This window comes from Lytechinus variegatus, chromosome 7, assembly GCF_018143015.1.
Source record: "Lytechinus variegatus isolate NC3 chromosome 7, Lvar_3.0, whole genome shotgun sequence".
Classification (NCBI taxonomy): domain Eukaryota; kingdom Metazoa; phylum Echinodermata; class Echinoidea; order Temnopleuroida; family Toxopneustidae; genus Lytechinus; species Lytechinus variegatus.
Window position 1 is genome coordinate 42,815,190 of NC_054746.1, and position 22,138 is coordinate 42,837,327.

The 22,138-nt window shown below is 36.3% G+C and overlaps 1 protein-coding gene across 3 annotated transcripts in view; it reads left to right on the top strand.

Annotated features, from left to right (window-relative positions):
* LOC121419370 (protein numb homolog) overlaps positions 1 to 22,138 on the top strand; it is a 69,932-nt gene that overhangs the window by 38,660 nt on the left and 9,134 nt on the right. For all 3 annotated transcript variants that reach the window (XM_041613805.1, XM_041613804.1, XM_041613807.1), the window contains exons 3-5: positions 2,056 to 2,130; positions 6,138 to 6,212; positions 18,069 to 18,209. In XM_041613805.1, coding sequence (XP_041469739.1) covers positions 2,056 to 2,130; positions 6,138 to 6,212; positions 18,069 to 18,209 — 291 coding nt within the window. The remainder of the gene's footprint in view (positions 1 to 2,055; positions 2,131 to 6,137; positions 6,213 to 18,068; positions 18,210 to 22,138) is intronic.

Genomic DNA, 22,138 nt, shown 5'->3' on the forward strand with positions numbered 1-22,138 from the left:
ATCAGTATGGGAGAAAGGGGATCCTGAGTTCTCTCTCGATCACTCGGTCTAACACACTTTTGTCGTGATGTGTACCGCGCTGTATCCCTGACACGCCCGGTTGAGCTGTTTTGACCAGACTGCTCTATTCTACATAGGCAACATGTCCGCGGCATTCCTTATTAACAGGATGGCACTCAGTCGCTTTCTCGACCCTTGTCTGCCTTACGAGTGGTTTTCTTCCTAAATCCCTACTCTCCGTCGTTCCTGGTCCCCTTCGGACCGCTAGTAACTTTTTACCACAGCTCTCTATCAGAATTCTGCAGATTTCTGCCCTCACGCATTTGAGACAGATATCGAATTCTGGGCGCTTTCTCCCACGCGGAGGCTTAGATATCTCGCCTTCTCAGATTGGTCGATTGATCACTTACTGAGCCTTAAAAGCTTCAGTTTTCCGATCACGATTCTTGTTGAAATTTTCAACAAATTTCGATTCTTACGCTCTAGTCAGCAGGTGATGTTGTTCTCCTGACACTAGGCCGAGGGCCCATGATACTTAGTATTCCTGAGTATACAGGGCATTCCTCTCGAGGACATTTTTGAGGGCCGCCTTTTGGCGCTCAACTAACTCCTTCACTTCTTTCTACTTGAAGGACATTCCGTCCAGCGAGGCGAGATTTGCTGCTTCGGCGCTTAAAGCAGCTGCGGCTTTTTTCCCCCTCTCCCTAAATTTCGTTGTTTTTGTTTTTTCTTTTAAATTTTCTTAGGCTTACAATTGAAAACATGCCTCCCTACGGTTTGAGTCCGTGCTGGTCTAGCAAATCAAGTAGATGTATGGAGTTATTGAAGTAAATTATGAAAATACTTACCTGATTTTCTTATTTACGAGATAACTCATACATCTACTTGATACCCTCCCACCGACCCTCCGCCTTGCGTAGCAACATGTTTCAACGTATGGGCTTGCGAAAGGTGAGGAAGATGGACGCTAGTTGCGCGGTGATCATGGGTAGTAAGCCTGAACGGGAGAGGGCGCGCTCGCGCTTTTTAAATCCTTGGGAGTTCTATTCGGGTATGGCAGTCCAGAGGGCTGAACTAGCAAATCAAGTAGATGTATGAGTTATCTCGTAAATAAGAAAATCAGGTAAGTATTTTCATAAATGCTGTTTGAACGACCATTGAAATATAAATTTTTACCCATTTTGGTAACCGTTTCTGACAGTTGTATTTAGGCCTACATGTAGATCTAGGAGAAAAAAACCTTCCCCCAAAATTGCTGAAATTTTACGTATACATCTTTATATTCATGAAATGGCCATCTGTTCCCCATATTTTCTTGAAATTGTTTGATTTAGTTGGAAACTACAAAAAAGAAGCATTTTCACCTCTTTTTTTTACTCTGAAAGATGGTTTCAAATTTGTTTTTAATTTTCCTGATAGTTTCCAACTAAATCAAATCATTTTCAAGGAAATAGAGAAAATAGATGAGCATTGCCGTAAATCTTTGACATCATACTATTCAAGTGGGAGATGACACAATAATTATCCCCCCCCCCCTCCTGAACAATAGGTTCACCGCTTGGATTTACAATGTATGCCAGTTACTACATGTACATGGGGTTAGGAAATATTTGCTAGTTTAAAAAACATAAAAGGAAATAGAGAATTGAAAGAATTTAGTTTGAAAATGATTCCACTGGGTATGATTGAGCACTCATTTGTGAAGTTATGTTGACATATTATAACCACATGCAATGCTGATTTAGTTGTTTGAATTTAAAGGTTAGTATTACCTGCTGTACTATGCCAGAAAAATCATTTGATTTCTTATTCTGTATTTTTGTATTTTATTTTGCCATAAAATGTTTGAATGGTATTTTTCTGCTATTTCAATCATTTTTGGGTTCTTTTTTAATAGTTAAATTGATGAATAAGATTTGTGAATTTGGTAGGCCTGGTAGTCATTTCATCATGTAGACTTTTTCCAGTAATAAGTTTTAGCTTTGACCTGAAGAGGTGTTTGTTTATTTTTTATGATTGGCATTTTCCCACACACCATATTTTGTTTCTTTACAGTATCTTGGTTCAGTAGAGGTAGGAGAGTCTAGAGGCATGCAAATATGCGAGGATGCTGCCAGACAATTGAGGATGGTAAGTCAACATCAACAAATATTCCGCTTTTGACAGTCCTTTAATAGCGAACTTGAAAACCTCACAGTCTGAATAATATTTGGTATGATATGAATGAATGCCCTTTGCTATAGTTGATGTCACACACATACTTAAAATGTTTAATCATGTGCTGTCACTTACATTTCCTTTTTTCCCCTGTAAATGTGAATTCATGTTTATAGTTGTACTTTAATTGATTGTGAAAAATATTGTACAATTACTCTACCAACAGGATACGAAAGTTTGAACTTCTATAGATAAAAGAAAAAAGAATATTTTATTGTATTTTTCATATATCTGTTACCCCTACATGTATATGTAAAAAGAACCATAAGCTGCTGTCTTTCACATTACAAGGGTTTAAAATCACTGGAAACTTGGCTAGTGCACCCATTAGGTATATTCAGAAACACTCCCAGAAATACATTCAGTCACATTTTCATGTAAATACACTGTAGCACAAGCAGTTATTTGATGGCAGTTTTCTGCATCCATAATATGGCACAAATATTTTTATAATAAGAATGGATGTTTTTCTCATATGAAATCCAGATGAAACCAAATTCAACAAACATTTCACTCCACACTTTTTGTCTCACCTGCATAGCAGAGTGAGACTGTAGGCGCCACTTTACCGACGGCGGCGTCAACATCAAATCTTAACCTGAGGTTAAGTTTTTGAAATGACATAACTTAGAAAGTATATTGACCTAGTTCATGAAACTTGGCCATAAGGTTAATCAAGTATTACTGAACATTCTGCTTGAGTTTCATGTCACATGACCAAGGTCAAAAGTCATTCAGGGTCAATGAACTTAGACCATGTTGGGGGAATCAACATCAAAATCTTAGCCTAAGGTTAAGTTTTTGAAATGTCATCATAACTTAGAAAATATATGGACCTAGTTCATGAAACTTGGACACAAGGTTAATCAAGTATCACTGAACATCCTGCATGAGTTTCATGTCACATGACCAAGGTCAAAGGTCAATGAACTTTGGCCATAATGGGGGTATCTGTTGAATTACCATCATAACTTTGAAAGTTTATGGATCTGACTCATGAAACTTGGACATAAGAGTAATCGAGTATCGCTGAACATCCTGTGCGAGTTTCAGGTCACATGATCAAGGTCAAAGGTCATGTAAGGTCAATGAACTTCGGCCACTTTGGGGGAATTTGTTGAATTACCATCATATCTCTGTAAGTGTATTGGTCTAGTTCATAAAACATAAAAATAAGAGTAACAAAGTATCACTGAATATTTTGTGCGAGTTATAGTAGTTTTCGAAGTCAGCACTGCTGCTATATTGAATCGCGTGATGCAGGTGAGACCGCCAGAGGCATTCCACTTGTTGAAGGCTGAACTTGTTCTTATAAAATCCAATTTTTATGAAAAAGACAATGTACCCAAAAATTAATCAAAGCTTACTGTATTCTCATTTTTTTTAATATCATCCTAGAACACTTTTTTTTCATGATGGAAATGGATGGATTGTAAGAATGTTGGTTTACTGTGTATGTAGTACATGTAGAGTATTTGTTGTAAATTACCTTGTGAATCATAAACATATGTGTGCATATACATGTACACGTATATTAAAAGTAAATGCACCTATTAGTGACCACAACCTTAGTTTGTATTTTTGTCTTGCCTGCATAGCAGAGTGAGGCTATAGGCGCTGCTTTTCCGACGGCGGCTATGGCAGCTGCGTTGTCAACATTGAAATCTTAACCAAGGTTAAGTTAGTTCATGAAACTTGGACATTAAGGTAACCAAGTATTGCTGAATATCTTGCCTGAGATTCCGGTCATATGACCAAGGTCAAAGGTCATTTAGGGTCAATGAACTTAGACCATGTTAGGGGAATCAATATCAAAATCTTAACCAAGGTTAAGTTTTTGAAGTGTCATCATAACTTAGAAAGTGTATGGACATAGTTCATGGAACTAGTTTATGAAACTTAAAGAGAAATTCCAGTAGTTGCAGTAAACACTGATTTCATGAGAAAGTCTGTAAAACAAGGCTTAATTGTCAGTATATCATCGAGGATCTAGATCTGGTACAGTTACATTAACTGAACTTTGTGAAATCTTGAAATCTACTCTGAAAAATGTTCACACCGAAGATCCCCAACACAGATAAGCGCACGTGGGACAATGTATAATTATTGCTTAGAGTGTCGGGCCCGACGCTCTACCCGAATCCTGTGCTTATTTGCTGATTTCTCAGCAATTACACAATTTCTTCCAGAATCCTTTGGCACATGCGTTTTATTTATACAAACAGACACTTTGGTGGTCATTTCATTGGATTCTGTACGAACTCATTTTGATATCGTTACCTAAACTAGCATTTACCTTTAAGACATAAGAGCAAGTAAGTATCCCTGCATCCTGTGCAAGTTTCAGGTCACATGACTATGGTCAAAGCTCATTTAGGGTCAATGAACTACCCCAACAATGATAATGTTGGGGTATATGTGGAATTTCATCCTCACTTTATGTACATGTAGTTCATTAAACGTGTAATCATATTAAAGGGTAATCAAGTATGAATGATTGTTTTTCACACGTCTTACATGTACATGTAAGTCACATGATCATGGTCGAAGGTCATGTTGGGTCAATGGACATGGTATTTTATTATCATTTGAGTTTTTTCTTTTGTGAATAGTTCAATACTTGTGGGTGTTTTCAAAGTCAGCACTGTTGCTATATCGAATCACATAAATGTAGACGAGACAGCCAGAGGCGTTCCACTTGTTACTCCCTAAAAATCAATGAATTCTTCATGAGGAATGGCAACACCCCTTTATGATATTAACTGAATCTGGTTTCACATGATAAATCAGAGGTGTACATGTATAGTGGATGAGTAATTGCATCTCATCTGGTTTACATTTTCTGCTTGTCTTGTCATATTGATTGAATTCCTGGGTGCTGACTGTACACATTATCCTGTGTCTGTCCACTGTCAGCCATGGAACATAACTTCATCAATATGGGTTCATTATTATTTGAATCAAATTTACTGTCTCCGTACAAGTAATACAGTATTTATGAAGGCAGTGGTCCCCTCGTTATGTACATTATTGTGGTATTTGAATTACTGACTGCCCTACGTGTATTGAGGATTCTAAGTATACAAGCTAACTTTAATAGATTCTTGAAACCAATTTTTTAAAGAGGTGACCAAATTAATTAATAGGAAAGCAAAATAAAGTCAGCTGCATGTGTAAATATTTGAAATAAGGTTAAAGGTTGATGAGTATAACTTTATTACTTTTTATCCAAATTCAATAAAATATTTTTCTAAGTGTTTTGCCAACAATTTTTTAATTCATTCATTCAAGTTATATGATTTTTATTCTGGAGCTCCATTTGAAGTTTATTGCATCTCAAGTGTAAAATTGGAATTAGACATCAGACTGTGTTCCTTTCAGAGTAAGCACCTTGAGCACCTGATTTAATGTAAACCAGCATGGTATACATGTATATTGTATAGTTCCATGTGATGTGTAGAGGCAACATGTATTTTCCTGTTGGTTATGACTATTCATCTTGACACCGAACAACACCTTGGCAAATGAATGAATGTGACAATTATAACTCCTTTTTGTAATCCCATTCTGAATTTAGCATTTATCATAATGCTATCTAATAACAGAGTATCAATTTAGGGATAATAAAAAAAATATTTCATTTCCTGTTTGTCTCATCAACTTCACCATTGTCACTTGTGCCTCTAGTCATTTTAATTAGCCTGACATTCACCCCTGCAATTTAGTTGTCACATAATATAGTTTTTATTATGCATCTCATTACATTAAATTTCTGGACCAAACACATATCCACAGAAGAATATACGATGTACCGTGAAGACTCTGTACTGATTCATTCTTCGTTATGGAAACTTTCAGAATTAGATTGAAAGGATATTGTCAGAAAGATAATTAATTTCTTCATTTTCTTTTCTATACAGAGTACAAGAAAAAAGCTTCGGGCAGTTCTGTGGGTTTCATCAGATGGATTGAGAGTAGTTGAGGAAGAGAGTAAAGTAAGTTATTATGCAATCCTTTATATCTAGGTCTTGGGCCCGTCTTTAAGAGTTGCGATTGATCCAATCAATATTAAGTATATAGAAATCCATCAATGTCATTATTTTTTCTTCTGGAAATTTGCACAATGTCCATTGTCAACAAAGAGAAGCACACTGATTTTTTAAGAAAACTATGAATATATGAATGTACATCATATCTAGAAAATATATTGAATAAAACATGTACTTTGGATTGTGACGTTGCTGGCTTTCCATAGTTGTGGTTGATTTGATCAATCATAACTCATTTAAAGACAGGGCACTGTATCACTATATATTTTGCAATTCACATACATGTAGTTTTTTTTCTTGTTATGTACACTCCTTTTACTCCAATGTTTATCAATTCAATACTCTCAAGTCACATGTCCAAGTGCCTGACTGTTAGTTAGGTATGACAGTATGTATGATGGGTGTGGTGCATAGCATGAATAATAAATGATACATATGCAAGAGTTATGGACGTGTTGAAATTAACGTTTGTATTAATGGCACAAAGTACACGTACTGTATGCATATGTATTGGTGAGGTGTTGGAATTGGGTGTGTTTTTGCATGACCTTTAAATCATTCATACGTAGGCCTTTAGCTTAAATAGAAATATGCTAAATACCAGTATGCAGCAAAAAATAAATGGAAAAAAAGATATTGCCATTCTTGCTTGAATAGATAGTCTGGTCTGTTAGCGTCAAAAATGCCCTACTTGTGGACACGGTGGACAAAAGCATGATTTTTTCTCCAGACCTTTGTTTATGTATAAGAATTAAGAATGGGGTATGCTCCAAAAAATCTGGCTGCAGGAACAGTGAAAAAATGGGTGAAAATGTCAGAATTTATGAGTTCAGATTTGTCTGATATATAGACTAGCGCTAGTGCAAAACTCAACAGCAGTGCATTATTTTGCATTGGATTAGTTCTTGAATTCAGACCCTTGTTGAACAGATCTTCTGTTTGTCCTCGCACCTCAATGCACCAAATATCTGAATGAAGATGCTAACCAAGCCGAAGGGTGACGGTGGAGGGGGTTGAATGTTGGTGTGTATGTACATGTTTTGGTCTTGGGGGGAAGGTGTGCAAGACACATTTTTTGCATGTGTTGGAAATTGTGTTGCCATGGTAACAGTGTATTATTGCAAAAAATAAGGTAAAAATCTTGCAGTTAGAACCACTTCCTCTGTTTTTAACCGATTCTCATGAAATTTGGCACACACATTGGTCTTGAGGTGAAGATGTCTAAGACACACTTTGTGTGTCTTTCAGAAATCTTGTTGCCATGGTAACAACATATTATATGGTGAAAATTGGGAAAAAACTTACAATTCAAACTGCTTCATCAGTTTTCAATCAATTCTCATGAAATTTGGCACACACATTGGTATTGAAGTAAAGATGTACAAGGCACTTTTTGTGTGTGCTCCAAAATTGTGTTCCCACGGGAACAACATATTATATGGCAAAATTTAGGTAAAAACCTTGCAATTTGAACTACATATTCAGTATTAAAAGGGAATCAAGCCTTGGTCATAATGTTGTGTGCATGGAAAAGGAGAAAAATGAGAATGGTGAAAGTTTTAAAGAAATCGGACAAGCAAAATAAAGTTATGGCTGCTTTAAAATTAAGATCCCTAAGGTTACTAGTATGTAGAATTCAAATTGGCAACTGGGTAAGTAAATTATGACAAGGGGTGAGGCCACAAGGACAACTTTCCCATAAGACTAGTAGTTATCAGGATTTTTGGTTTTCTCCTAAATCCCTATTCCATTGGGGCCGTAATATAAACCCGGTAGTATGTTTTATGTCCTCATGAAAGAAAGATATAATTTGAAGTAAAACTTTTGAAAAAAAGAAATTTTAGCTAATTAATTATTCCAGTACATGGAAGAGTGGTCCTTGCCTTCTTACATCACTATGACATCACATATGCGGTCAATTTGAAGTCTTCATGGGTATAGTGATTACCAATGTTTATAACTTTAATATGTTCACAACTTTGTTATGGTTTGTCCGATATTGTTCAAACTTTGACCTATAAACTTGTCTGATTTTTCATTTTCCTCTAAAAACAAGCGTTATTTGGGTTTGATTCCCCTTTATAACGTCATATAATAGCGCAGGGTATTAATCACCTTCAATAATATTTATAGGGTTTTTTTTTGGGGGGGGGGGGCGGAGAAGGTCCTTAAAAACTGACAACATAAAAATATAGAAGGTTAAAGGCCATGACCATGAGGAACTTAAACACTCTTAAAAAACACCCCTTACATTTTCTATTTGGGGGGGGGGGGGCTTTAGAAAATTGCCACATAAAGATTAAAATGAAATTATAACGACTAAGAACTTAACCCCCCCCCAAAAAAAAAGGGGGGGGGGAATCCTTTACACTTTAGCATATTAATTTAAAGCCTCAAATATTTAAAGCCTCCAATTAATCAATGTTTTATTTGAAGCATGAAGCAGGGGCTGTCACAGAAATATACTGAAAAAAATAAATGAAAGAAAATATAAGGCTAAAATCTATTGTGCACATAGGTATATTTTGGATATGGTATATTACCGAGTCATGGATTTGCAAGTGAATTTCTAAAACAAGTGCAGAGATTTTTGTATATATTTATATTTCTATAATTAGTTGCATGATTAAAGGTACACTTTAAAATATGTCAGAAAAAATATACTTAGAGACAGGAAACAGAAGGAGATGGCATGGTGAAGCTCAAAATCAAGAGTGATGTGAAAGTTAAAAAGAAAGAGTAGGAACGGAATATGAATATGAATAAAAGACTGAGTAGGAGAATATAAATAAACAATGGTTAATTGGGTACTGTAAACAATTTTTTTTATCAAATCAGAATGCATTAAACTTCAAATGAATGGTCTGAAGTGCAAAGGACTCTTCTTACCTTTGAAGGGGGGGGGGGGGGGCATTTTCTGCTAAAAAGTATATCAGCCCCCTATTTTTTCGGGGGGGGGGGGGTTAAGTTCCTAGTCATAATCCTTTAACTGTAATTTTTATGAGGTCATTTTCTAAAGACCCCACCCCCAAAAAAAGAGTAATGTCTAGCTTTAAAAATGCATTGACCCCTGAGGGACAAAGGTGTAGACTGGTTTGAGCATGGGGAAGTAGAACTAAAAGTGGTATGGGAAGGGGTGCACATCTTGGGGAGGTGGAACTAAGGTTTGGAAAATCAGCTGTTGAAAGTAGAAGGGGTACACATTTTGTTTTGCTTGCCAGTGTTGGAACTCCTCTGCTTCAGAAGAAGGTTTCATATTCACCCAGTGTACCTCCAGCCTATATGCCCTTAAGGGGATGCATTTTTTAAGAGTGTTTATCATTTTTATGTTTCTAATGGCCACTGCCTTTAACCTTCTTTGATGTCAGATTTAAAGGACTAATCCTGCCCCTTCCCCCAAACCCAGAAATATTAATGAAGCCCCCCACATTTTAATGCAGAGAAGACATTTAGAATTTAATATGAATCTTTACCCTAAGATGAATATTTCTTATAATTTTTATGAGCACTGACTAAAAACAGGGGAAGAAGTTTGATCCACAATAAGTTTTCCTACATTTCTGGCTATCATTTGTGGCTACCCTGGTAATGCACTCTCTGCCAAATGCAAAAAAAAGGTTCTTGCACATCTTTACCCTAAGGCCAATGTGTGAACCAAATTTCATGAGAATTGGTTCAAAACTGATGAAGTAGTTAAAATTGCAAGTTTTTTACCTAAATTTGCCATATGATATTTTGTTACCATGACAACACAGTTTCTGAAACACACACAAAAAGTGCCTTGTACATCTTTACTTCAATACCAATGTGTGTGCCAAATTTCATGAGAATTGATTGAAAACTGATGAAGCAGTTTGAATTGTAAGTTTTTTTTCCCAATTTTCACCATATAATATGTTGTTACCATGGCAACAAGATTTCTGAAAGACACACAAAAGTGTGTCTTAGACATCTTCACCTCAAGACCAATGTGTGTGCCAAATTTCATGAGAATCGGTTAAAAACAGAGGAAGTGGTTCTAACTGCAAGATTTTTACCTTATTTTTTGCAATAATACACTGTTACCATGGCAACACCATTTCCAACACATCCAAAAAATGTGTCTTGCACACCTTTCCCCCAAGACCAAAACATGTACATACACACCAACATTCAACCCCCTCCACCGTCACCCTTCGGCTTGGTTAGCATCTTCATTCAGATATTTGGTGCATTGAAGTGCGAGGACAAACAGAAGATCTGTTCAACAAGGGTCTGAATTCAAGAACTAATCCAATGCAAAATAATGCACTGCTATTGAGTTATGCACTAGCGCTAGTCTATATATCAGACAAATCTGAACTCATAAATTCTGACATTTTCACCCATTTTTTCACTGTTCCTGCAGCCAGATTTTTTGGAGCATACCCCATTCTTAATTCTTATACATAAACAAAGGTCTGGAGAAAAAATCACGCTTTTGTCCACCGTGTCCACATAATTTCGCTAACTGACCAGACTAAGAGTCCTTCTTTGTTGTAATATTTGATTTATGTAAGAAGTGATTGTCATTATGTAGAGGAGTAGTAAATTAGATTCATTGACACGATTAAAAAATTGAGTCATTATTTGAGGCACCATGATTAGGCTCATATTATTGTTTGTTTTCCTGAAAAATAATTGAAGTATGTGTCATGACTTTATTTCTAAGAAAAGTTTTCAAATATTAAGTAAATTAGCTCACAATGCTATCAAAACATTCAACTATATGTAGGCCTGCATTGTGGATTACTATTCACAATGAGCAGCTATTTTGTTATGGCTATTCATGTGACTTGATTTAGCATCAATTGGTTTTAGCATTAGAATTTGAGGTTAGGTGCATGTCACATTAAATATGTGAAAACAAAGGATCTGAAAAAAAAAATGTTTTTCAGGTTTTGGGATATTCTCTGACTTTTCTGTGATATGATTTGCCTCAAGAATAATAGCCCGAGCCTAAAATTATGTTTTATAGCTCTTCAAAAACAGGTAGACCTAATTTTTTTTGTTCCCTTTTTATGATTTTATACACGAAATCCAGCAATGCTGCAATTTGTTTGTTATTGTCAGCTGGAAGTTAATATTTTGACCTTCATGATATTTGACTTTAGATTGATATGAAAACAACTGACCTCAAGTTTGTAATCATTGTGTTCTTTGTACAAGGCTTTTATGTGCATGCTTATTTTATGTATTGTTAAATTTTGTAGTGTTTTAGCTTGAGAAAAGGGAGGTCTACAGATAGAAAGATACTTTACTTTGACACAAGTGTTGGTTGGTCAGACTTTAGGGATGTTGGTTAGCAGTATCTTTGTTATGGTGAGATCATTAAGATTTTACCATCGTGGTGTCTTCATGATTATATTTTTTGGAATAAATTTGTGATTAGTAGTGGTAGTAATCAGATAATAATCACTATAAAAACTTATTAAAACTATCTAATATTATCCCAACTCCATTAAAAAGTGCTGAACATTTGACCCTTCGCCCATGTTATCTGATAACTTTTGATGAAATAATTATCAAACATTAACCTTCAGTTCTTTGCAACTAGGGCTGAGTCGAACCGACTGGTCCGCCGATAGGAAAACAGCACTGCTGGTCACTGTTGCAATTTCTTCCAGACAGATGAACTGCTAAAATAATGAAGTTAAAGACTTTGACAATCAACCATTTTAAAACCTAATTTTTGTCTCGCCTGCATAGCAGAGCGAGACTGTAAGCACCGCTTTTCCGACGGCAACGGCGTAGAAATCTTAACCAAGGTTAAGTTTTTGAAATGTCATCATTATTTACCTACGTGTAGTTCATGAAACTTGGACATAAGGGTATTCAAGTATTACTTAGCTTCCTGCCTGAGTTCCAGGTCTCATGACCAAGGTCAAAGGTTATTTAGGGTCAATGAACTTAGACCATGTACAGGGAATCAATATCGAAATCTTAAGGTTAAGTTTTTGAAATGTCATCATCATAGGAAGTACATGTACATATACACTAAATGGACCTAGTTCATTAAGGATAATGGTGTATCATTGAATATCCTGCCTGAGTTTCAGGTCACATGACCAAGGTCAAATGTCACTATGACCATGTTGGAGGTATATTTGTGAAATTGTCATCTTAACTTTAGTTTATCGATCTAGTTCATGAAACTTGAACATTAGAGCCACCATGTATCCCTGAATATCATGTGCGAGTTTCAGGTCACATTACCAAGGTCATAGGTCATTTAGGGTCAGCAAACTTTGGTAATATTGCAGGTATTTGTGGAAGTATCATAAATTTAAAAGATAACGGATCTAATTCATGAAACTGGGACATAAGAGCAACCATGTATCCCTGAATATCCTGTGTGCGCTTCAGGAACACGACCAAGATCAAAGGTCATTTAGGTTAATGAACTCTGGCTGTGTTGGTATTTGATGAATTTAATACAAGTTTATGGATCTGTGTAGTTTATGAATAAGGGTTATCAAGTATTAATGATTGTTTTGCACACATCTTAGGCCACGTGATCATGGTGAAAGGTCATTTTGGGTCAATGGACAAAGTATGTTATTATCATATGCATGTTTTCTTTTGTGAATAATTATTCAATAGCTGTTTTGATAGTCAGCATTAAATTGCTGCTACATTCTGCTTGCTAGATTTTCTTGCTTGAATATTTTACTTGTGAAATTATAATCCTATTGCACAGATTTATGCTGCTATTTTGTATGTTTGCAACTTAAACTGCAATACTGCAGTGAAAACACTGTCCACGCACAAGACTCAATCTCAATAACTTCGATTATATTTCATTTTCATTAACTGTGAAAATAGTTAACTGATATAATCTAATGTGTCAACTCTCTCACCATTTAACTGTAACTGTATGATGTAGAAAGAACAGAATATAACAGTTCTATAGATCTAATTTCACCTAGAATCTTTTCAAGTATTAACTGTGTGGCCTACATGTATATCATGTGTACTTAAAGGACAAGTCCACCCCAACAAAAACTTGATTTGAATAAAAAGAGAAAAATTCAACAAGCATAACACTGAAAATTTCATCAAAATCGGATGTAAAATAAGAAAGTTATGACATTTTAAAGTTTCGCTTATTTTCAACAAAATAGTTATATGAACGAGCCAGTTACATCCAAATGAGAGAGTTGATGACATCACTCACTATTTCTTTTGTATTTTATTATTTGAAATATGAAATATTTTTATTTTCTTGTCATTGTCATGTGAAATGAAGTTTCATTCCTCCCTGAACACGTGGAATTCCATTATTTTAACATTTTGTGCTTCAGGCAATGAGGTCCTAATCATCAAATTCGTAAAAATTGAAATAATGTATAATTCAAACAATAAAAAACAAAAGAAATAGTGAGTGAGTGACTTGATCGACTTTCTCATTTGGATGTAACTGGCTCGTTCATATAACTATTTTGTTGAAAATAAGCGAAACTTTGAGATGTCATAACTTTATTATTTTACATCCGATTTTGATGAAATTTTCAGCATTGTGCTTGTCTGATTTTTCTCTATTGAATTAAATCAACATTTTTCTGAGGTGGACTTGACCTTTAACAATATTTACCTACTGTACAAAGGTTAAGTCCACCCTGGTTGATTTGAATAACACCATTAAAAATTTACACACAATGACATTACATGTAGATGTTAAATAAAGAGCTTTTTTATTATCAATACTTCCAAACTAGAAATATATGTATATTTCAAATGATAGTAAATAGAAATAAAAATGAGTTTAAGTGAGATAATCTGTTTTATTGATTATAGTATGTAATTTGAATTTTGAATATTAGGGTACAAGCCTGTACTTCATTCCTAGATAATGAGAAGTACATGTAGCCTGTAGCCATACATAATTAATGTGCATCTCTTGTACTCTGTGTAGGTAATTTTGGCATTATGAAGGTCACAACCATAATTTGCTGAATTGCAATTTACATCTTGCATGGCGGTCATATGCCTTCCATGCATCAACTTGGCTTCTGTGATCAAGCTTGAATGATTATGAAATGAATATCGTCCATTTATACGAATCCCTGATGAATAAATGCAATCAATTTCCTCATTGTATCTGACTCGTAAGTTAGACTCTGAAAGTAAATGTGCCTACTGTTAAATGTCAGGTTTACAACATTCTCTCACAGTAATTATTCATTCTTTGTCTTGATTTCCTGTCACTGTAAAATTTACAACTTTTAAAACTGATTAAAGGTCTAATCCAACCCAAGAAAAAGTTGATTTGATAAAAAAAGGAAAAAAATGAACAAGCATAAAAATAGAAATTAATATAAAGAAAGTTATAACAATTTAAAGTTTAGCTTTCACATCCTGGTACAGTTTTTTGTACGGTATGCAAATGAGGGGACCCAAAAGAAGACCTTTGTTTTTCTCATTTTCACATGAAGTTTCTCCCTGAACATTTGGCATTACCATTGTTTGAACATTTGGAATTACTGTACCTTTTTTTTTACACTCTTTTGTTTAATAAATAGGGTCCTTTTGTCAAAAAAGGTAACGTTTTGTATTTATCATTCAAATAGTGACATCAATATCGTTGACTCTCTCATTTGCATATCACTGAGTTGTGCCTATATAAACAGTTTTGTGAAAAATAAGTAAAACTAACATAACTTATTGTTTTATACCCGAGTCTGATGACATTTTCAGGAATATGCTTGTTTGATTTTTCTCTATTGATTCAAATCAACTTTTTTATCTGGGGGGGGGGGGGACTTGACCTTTATAAAGTAAATGCAGTTTAAAAAATTGTAAGTTTTACATTGACAGGAAATCGAGACAGAGAGTGACTCTAATTACTGTCAATGAAAGTGTAGAGGTCAGGTTAAAATTGAAATTAACAGCTCATGAGAAAATGAAACTTGTCTTAATTTCCTTTTGGTTATGCTGTACTTGTAGTTGTATTGGTTACATCATACATGTACTGTATATGAGGCCTGCATGTACAAATGTACTCATAAGTTTAATGAACCCCACCAAAAAATGCACTCCTTTATGCTGAGAGTTGAATGTAGACACATGTAACAATAGACCAGTTCGTAGTTACTTCATGGGCAATTTTGGTCAAATGACCTTTCATTTCTTTCATCATGATAGGCAGATTTCAAAGCAAGATATTAGGTAAGCTTGCCTTACATAGCAGGATGAAGAAATTGAATAGACCAGGTGACTAGAATAGCACACCAATGAACACTTAATGAAGGTATTTGTTGCATTCCTACTTTGAATGCATATCTTAGCATGTTGTAAAATGTACTTGACAAACTGTGAAATACCAGTCGTTCGTGGAATCATTGTTGTTTTTTGTGGATGTAAATGAAAACGACAATTCAAAAGAATATATGAATAATCAAGACATCAAAGTTGTGCTTATCTCATTAGATTTTAAAGCACCATGTCACTTTAGTACAAACGACCTTCTTCTGATCATGCGCAGAATCTTTTGATCATGCGCAGAAAGGAACTACGAACTGGCTTATGCTCTCCAAGCCCAGAGAAATAAACTTTTGAATGTGATATTTTATCACCTGACTCTTGACTTGTATTTCCTGAATTGAACCCCTAAACAAGTACAGCAATATTTTAATTGTTACATGTATGTCACAGATACAAGTCATCGGAATACCTTTACCTACATCTTTAGTACTGCCCCACCTCACGCAAATCGTACTCTTAACACGTAACGTTAGCCTAGTGTCGACTGTTGGGGCAAAAAGTACATCCTGTATAAAACATTAGTCTTATTTTTTTTTACATTTTCACAAATTTGACCGTAAACACGTAGCTTTCCTGGTGAAATAGATACCTTTTTTCACTATTTTGGTGTTTATGACACCTTTATTTTTTTACGTACCCATCTTGAAAAAGACATCCTTTTTACTTGTTTTTTATTGGTCGTGCATGGTACCACTTATCAATGTAAGCGGGTGGGGTGGGGTTCACTAATTTTGAGCACCAGTGTAATTTTGTTATTTTCTCTGTCATCAAATCTATGAAGAATGAATACTTGGTCTGTACTGTATGTAAAATAGATATAGATGGGCCGGGGGGGGCAGTTACATTGACGAGTGGATACCATGCGCGACCAAAAAAACACGTAAAAAGGATGTCCTTTTCACGATAGGGCACGTTACGTACGTAACGTGATAAGGGTGTCAAAAACACAAAAATAATGAAAAAAGGGTATCTATTTCGCTAGGAAAATTACGTGTTTAGGGTCGAATTTGCGAGGATGATAAAACAAAATTAAAATGTTTTATAAAGGATGCCCTTTTTAACCCAACACTACGTGTTTAGAGTCCTTTTTGCGCGAGGGGTAGACGGTGGGGTCGTACTAAACCAAATAAGGCAAAGCCGACGACCGAAGGACCCGTAACAATAAAACATTCCTATACTTGTTTAGGGGTTCATTTCAGGGAATATTTGCCAAGAGTATCGTTTTGTTTCCAATACTTATTAAGGGCCAGGGTTTCACTCGCCACTACTTGTTAAGGGGTGCATTTTCAGAATATGGAAATTACGTGTTTAGGGTGCTTTTCGAGACCCCATGGTCGCGCATGGTATCCACTCGTGAATGGAAGTGGCCCCCACGGGATAGATATACATGTAGCTTGATATGAATTCTGTGATCAGTCATCAATCTGACAGTTTCCTCATCAGAATATTGCTACAGCCTTCACAAAACCCCTTTTTGAATTGAATGGCTTATTATTGTATGGATTCTGTCATAGTCCTTTACGTGCCCTTGCTATTTTTAATCTCCTCTTTGAAGAGATTGAAAATAGACTACATGTACATGTACCAGGGATGTCTGGTTGGAATACTTAATGTGTAATGTAGACCTACAATAGGCGGTTTCAAACCGCCTCGATCACAAGAATCCCCGTTAAATTACGAGAACTTTTTAAGGCTAAAAAATACCCGTTAATTATTCCTGCATTCACACCGCCCCGAAACACATCCTTCGGGATAAGTTCCCGAAGTTACGAGCATGCGCAGTGTGGTCTGATAAGCAGGCAAGGCGGGAGATTCAAAATCACTTGCCCAGCAGCCACCCACGCCGCCGCGCCCAACGACACGCTGGGATAAAAGTTCCCGTAATTTGCTTTCACATCGCCTAAATACCTGCGACCTTGGAAAAATCCCCACGAAAGTTCTCGTAATTTCGCCAAGTACCTACTATTTAGCGGGTATTTTCTTTCGGGGAGATTACGCGTAGTTTGCTTTCACATTACCAAAATACCTGGTATTTTCTGATCGGGGTAAATTTCCCGATTAGAGAATACCTGGAACTGGCGAACTTCGAGGCGGTCTGAAACCACCTAATGTGCACATAGATTTCAAAATCTCATTAGTGTGATGTACATGTACCGGTATCTACCAGATAATTCAGAGCGGGCAAATAGGATTTAAAAACCACATTCAGAAAATTGGTTTCTCATCTGAGAAAGGGTAGTCCTTAATAGGGCCTTTATTAACTGTAGTCCAACTATAAATAAGATGTACATGCTTACTCATCTTTCAAGATCATTTCTTGCATGTCTTGTCCAAGAAATTTGACATAAAATAAAGTACTTCGATACATTTTACTAGTACTAGTAGTAATCAATAGAAAATCATAGAAAACATAAAAATCTTGTGGTTGACTTTGTGGGTGTCAAATAGCCTCAGTCATATTGTATCAAATTATCTTCTAATCTGATGACTCAATACTTTTCTCTCTCCCTCTCTTTTCAGGGCCTTATTGTTGACCAGACTATAGAAAAAGTGTCCTTTTGTGCACCAGATCGGAACAATGACAAGGGGTTCTCCTATATCTGCAGAGATGGTACTACAAGGAGGTGGCTATGCCATTGCTTTCACTCACTACGAGAACCTGTGAGTATTAGGATCCATGTTCAGATGAAAGTATAAATGTTCATGCGAAAAACAAGGCATTCTTGAGATTGAACAGGGTGTCATAATAATCAATTAACAAAGAGTGTTGACATTGTCAGATGGAAGGATACCGGGGGGGCACTCGACAAAACAAGTGGTAGGGGTGTGCCGCGGGCGAGACAAAAAACGGGGGCCTTGGAGCGGGCTTATTGTAAAAAGGAGGGTCCTCGGAACGGGCTTCGGAACTACAGTTTTGTGAAAACGGGGGTCCTTGGAACGGATAGCCAGCGTGTGAGTACGTGCGTATGCACCCCTATGGAACGGGTATGCGTGCATGATGCAGCTAGCGCGGCCTCCGCCGGGTGCGCTCGCCTAGAGACGATGGTCGGACAGCGCTCCGAGCGGCGGCCACTTTTCACCAAAATTGCAGCAGATCAATGCGGCCGGAACGGCGTAACGAAAAATATGCGAAGCTTTGGAGCGGATTTCTTTCTTCTTTTTTCTCGATAAGAACAAAATGCTATGCCTTGGAGCGGCTTTCTTTGTTTTTTTTTCGCAATAAGACAAAAATGCTATGCCTTGGAACGGAAATTTGGGTGTAAAAATGGGGGTCCCCTCCGCGGCACATACCCGCTATGCATTATATACTGAGTGCCCCCCCCCCCCCCCGGGAAGGATTTCATCAACTTCTAAAGCCTAGCTCACACCTTTGCGCTTTAAGCTGCGTATTGCTGTGTTACCCCAAAAATCAAGATGCAGCATACTATGCAGCAAAATATTTGGTTGGAATCTGTGTTAGACTGCATATTAACCTCATCTCATTGTGTCGTATTGTGTTTGCTAAACTCAAATTCTCCTTGCCAACCAAGCCAAAAATGCTAGCCCAAAATGCAAAGGATCGAGCCAGGCTTTTCAAATATTAGTGAAATAAATGAATGTTCCCATGTAGTCAGGCCTTTCCCTCTTCTATCTGATGTGCAGTGAAAATAGAAGAAAATAATGAAAAATATTGGCAAAGTTTTGACGAAAATCCATAAAAGAATAAAAAAGTTATTGGAATTCAAACTATTTAATTTGTGACATCATATGCAATCAGCTTTCCTATATTTTTTATGGTAAAAAGCAATGAAATATCCATTTCTCAGAAAAACGTAAATGGTTTTATTGTACCTTGAGTATATCAATGCAAATTCATTTCACACATGCTCCTGAAAAGAAAAAAAAATGAATCACCATGAACCATCAAAAAGGCATAAATTCATGCATAATATGTTACATAACATATGGAGCAGCTGCTCGTTTATGACGTCACAAATCAAAAACTCTAATAACTTCCATCTTTAATGGATTTTCCTCAAACCTTCACCATTATTTTAAAACAAATTTTATCTGCTACTTTTACAACAAACTGTGCGTCGGGGTGAACTTCCCCTTAAACTCTGGAATTGATTTTCTTCTCAGTTGGAGACTCCAGAAACTACTCCTTCCTATTCAAAATTTTGGATCTGCTCAACACCCTTCGGTTTATTCTTAGAACTTGTTTTGGATCCCTCCCTGTCTGTTATTTATTCTGTAGTTGATCATCTCTCCCCCTTCCTGTAAGACAAAAAATGCTAAATACCAATCAACATAATCCATATGAAAGATATGCATTATCCAGGGGATGAATAGAATGACCAGGGTCTAATGCTCAGCTTTAAAAAAGTAGAACAAGGGGATCATAGTTTGCATGACAACCTCCACCAGTGGCCTGATTTGCAGTCCAAGCTATCTCAAGCAAGACACACTGACAGGACATGTCAAGGCTACTTCCTGTAAAGAATACCCATCCATATCCCCCAAAGGAAAGATAAATTGTGTTTGAAGTATTAGTAGGCTAGCTAGCTTCTAAATATATCTGGTGCTAGAGTGTAGAACAAAAGAAATTAATACGGCTATAAATTCACTCAGGGAGGATATTTATAGATATTCAGTGATGTGATATTTTGCTGTGTTTTTGTTTTATTTGTATGTTGTGGAAAAAAGCGAAAAGAGTGATGACTTTCACTTTGGAAACAAAACCCAGTGGGTGTATTAAACAGGTCCATTAGGCTAAAAAAAAAGAGAGAAGAAAAAATAAAAAAGGGTTTAGTCTTTATCTGGCATATGTTTGTAGAGCATTTAGGCTTTGAAAAATAAGTGATAACACTATTGTGATAAAGCGAATCACCGAAGTAGTGATTTATCTCTGTTCAGACATTGGAAGATGCGCTTTATAAATTTCTTGATAATGATCATAATATTCTGCTTTGCATTTACAGTGGAATGTATTTGAACACTTTACTGATACATGTAGGCCTACATGTTTTTCTCTGGTCATTGAGTCTGGGCTTGCCCCCATACAATGCAAGTGTATACACTTTCTCCACCCCCTGGGGAGTGGTGCAGCAAGAGCTTCCAAGTAGCCTATTGCTCTGCATGCTGCATGAAATTTTGCATCTTACGAGGTCCCCATTTAACTTCTGGGTAGAGAGTGACAAGTGTGGATGCCAAATGATGTCAAGCTGTAATAGGATTTGAATACATGACCCTCTGATTTATACAAGTCAGAACCACTACACCACAATGCTTCTGCTTTTTAATACACAATATTTAACAGAAAAAAATTAAAAGGAAGTGTGGGAAATCTACACTTGTGAAGTACTTGATGATATTCTGCACATTGAATAATGATGAGCAATCAACTGGCTTGGGAATTACCAATCCAGGAAATCATACGGTGATTGAATTTATGATAACAGTTCAAGTACATCTTGAGGCGTTCATCTCAACTGTCAAATCCACTATTCTCTAGTTATGCCTTTTTCATGAATCCTATGCAATTACTTGTCAAGATTGGCTAAAAATAAGGGTCATGGAAATGGCTTTCTATACACTGCACTATCAAAATAAAACATGAGGATGACATTCTTTTTTCTTTAGGCCATATTTTATCTTTGATGCCGATGTTGTCTATTTTGTTTTTGTATTGTTTAAACCCACTTATGGACTGGCAACAGTTTCTCACCATTTCTCTTCTAGTGATGAAAATTTTGTAAATGATTCAAAAGATATTCACATCCTTTTTGTAATTACCGTAAGTAACGGTGTATTAACCGCACCTTTTTCTCGGCGGGATAGAAGCAAAAGTCGGGGTGCAGTTTATTTAAAAGAGACGCCAAGGCTCGGTAATATTGTACCGCTGAGCGAGAGTTGGGTGAGCTTAGAGAGATTGCGTTGTAATGTGGTTATAGTGCGACGTAGCTGGCGCTATTCAAAGTCCCGTTTCACGCCAGCTTTTTTTTTCTCCTTCCTGTTAATTTTGCTTTTCATAAGATACCATGTAAACCACGCACGAGAGAGACGGCACGAAGCCGTAAAAAACAACTGGAAAAAATGTCAATTTCTTTGTTTCTTGAACCTTCCTGTAATCCCGTATCCAAAATTCATGCTAAGACATCAAATTTCTGAAAGTGATAGTGAGGTTGTGATGCAAGAAATGTGAATGTTTCTTCCTCCTAAGCTGGGAAAGATAAGATGTACTGGCATGACTAGTACTGTATCGTAGTTTGCAGTGTAATGGCAGTGCTGTGTGTGTGTGTACACTGTGACTGTGAGGTGAGTGAGTGAGTAAGTTGCCAATATTGTCGGGACCGTTCTTTCTTTCTAACATTTGTAGATGAATTGATCAAGAACAGCAGATTTCCGCATACCGGTAATCTCTTTGGATACTTTGAAATCTTAAAAACTTAGATTTTGTTTCTTTGTACCTCAAATATGCATGCAAATGTGAGAAGAATTTTTTTTTTTTAGTCCAAAGTTTGGGGTGCGGTTAATACACGGGTGCGGTTAATACACCGTTACTTACGGTAGCTTGTGATAATAGATACTGAAAAGAATCTACTTAATTT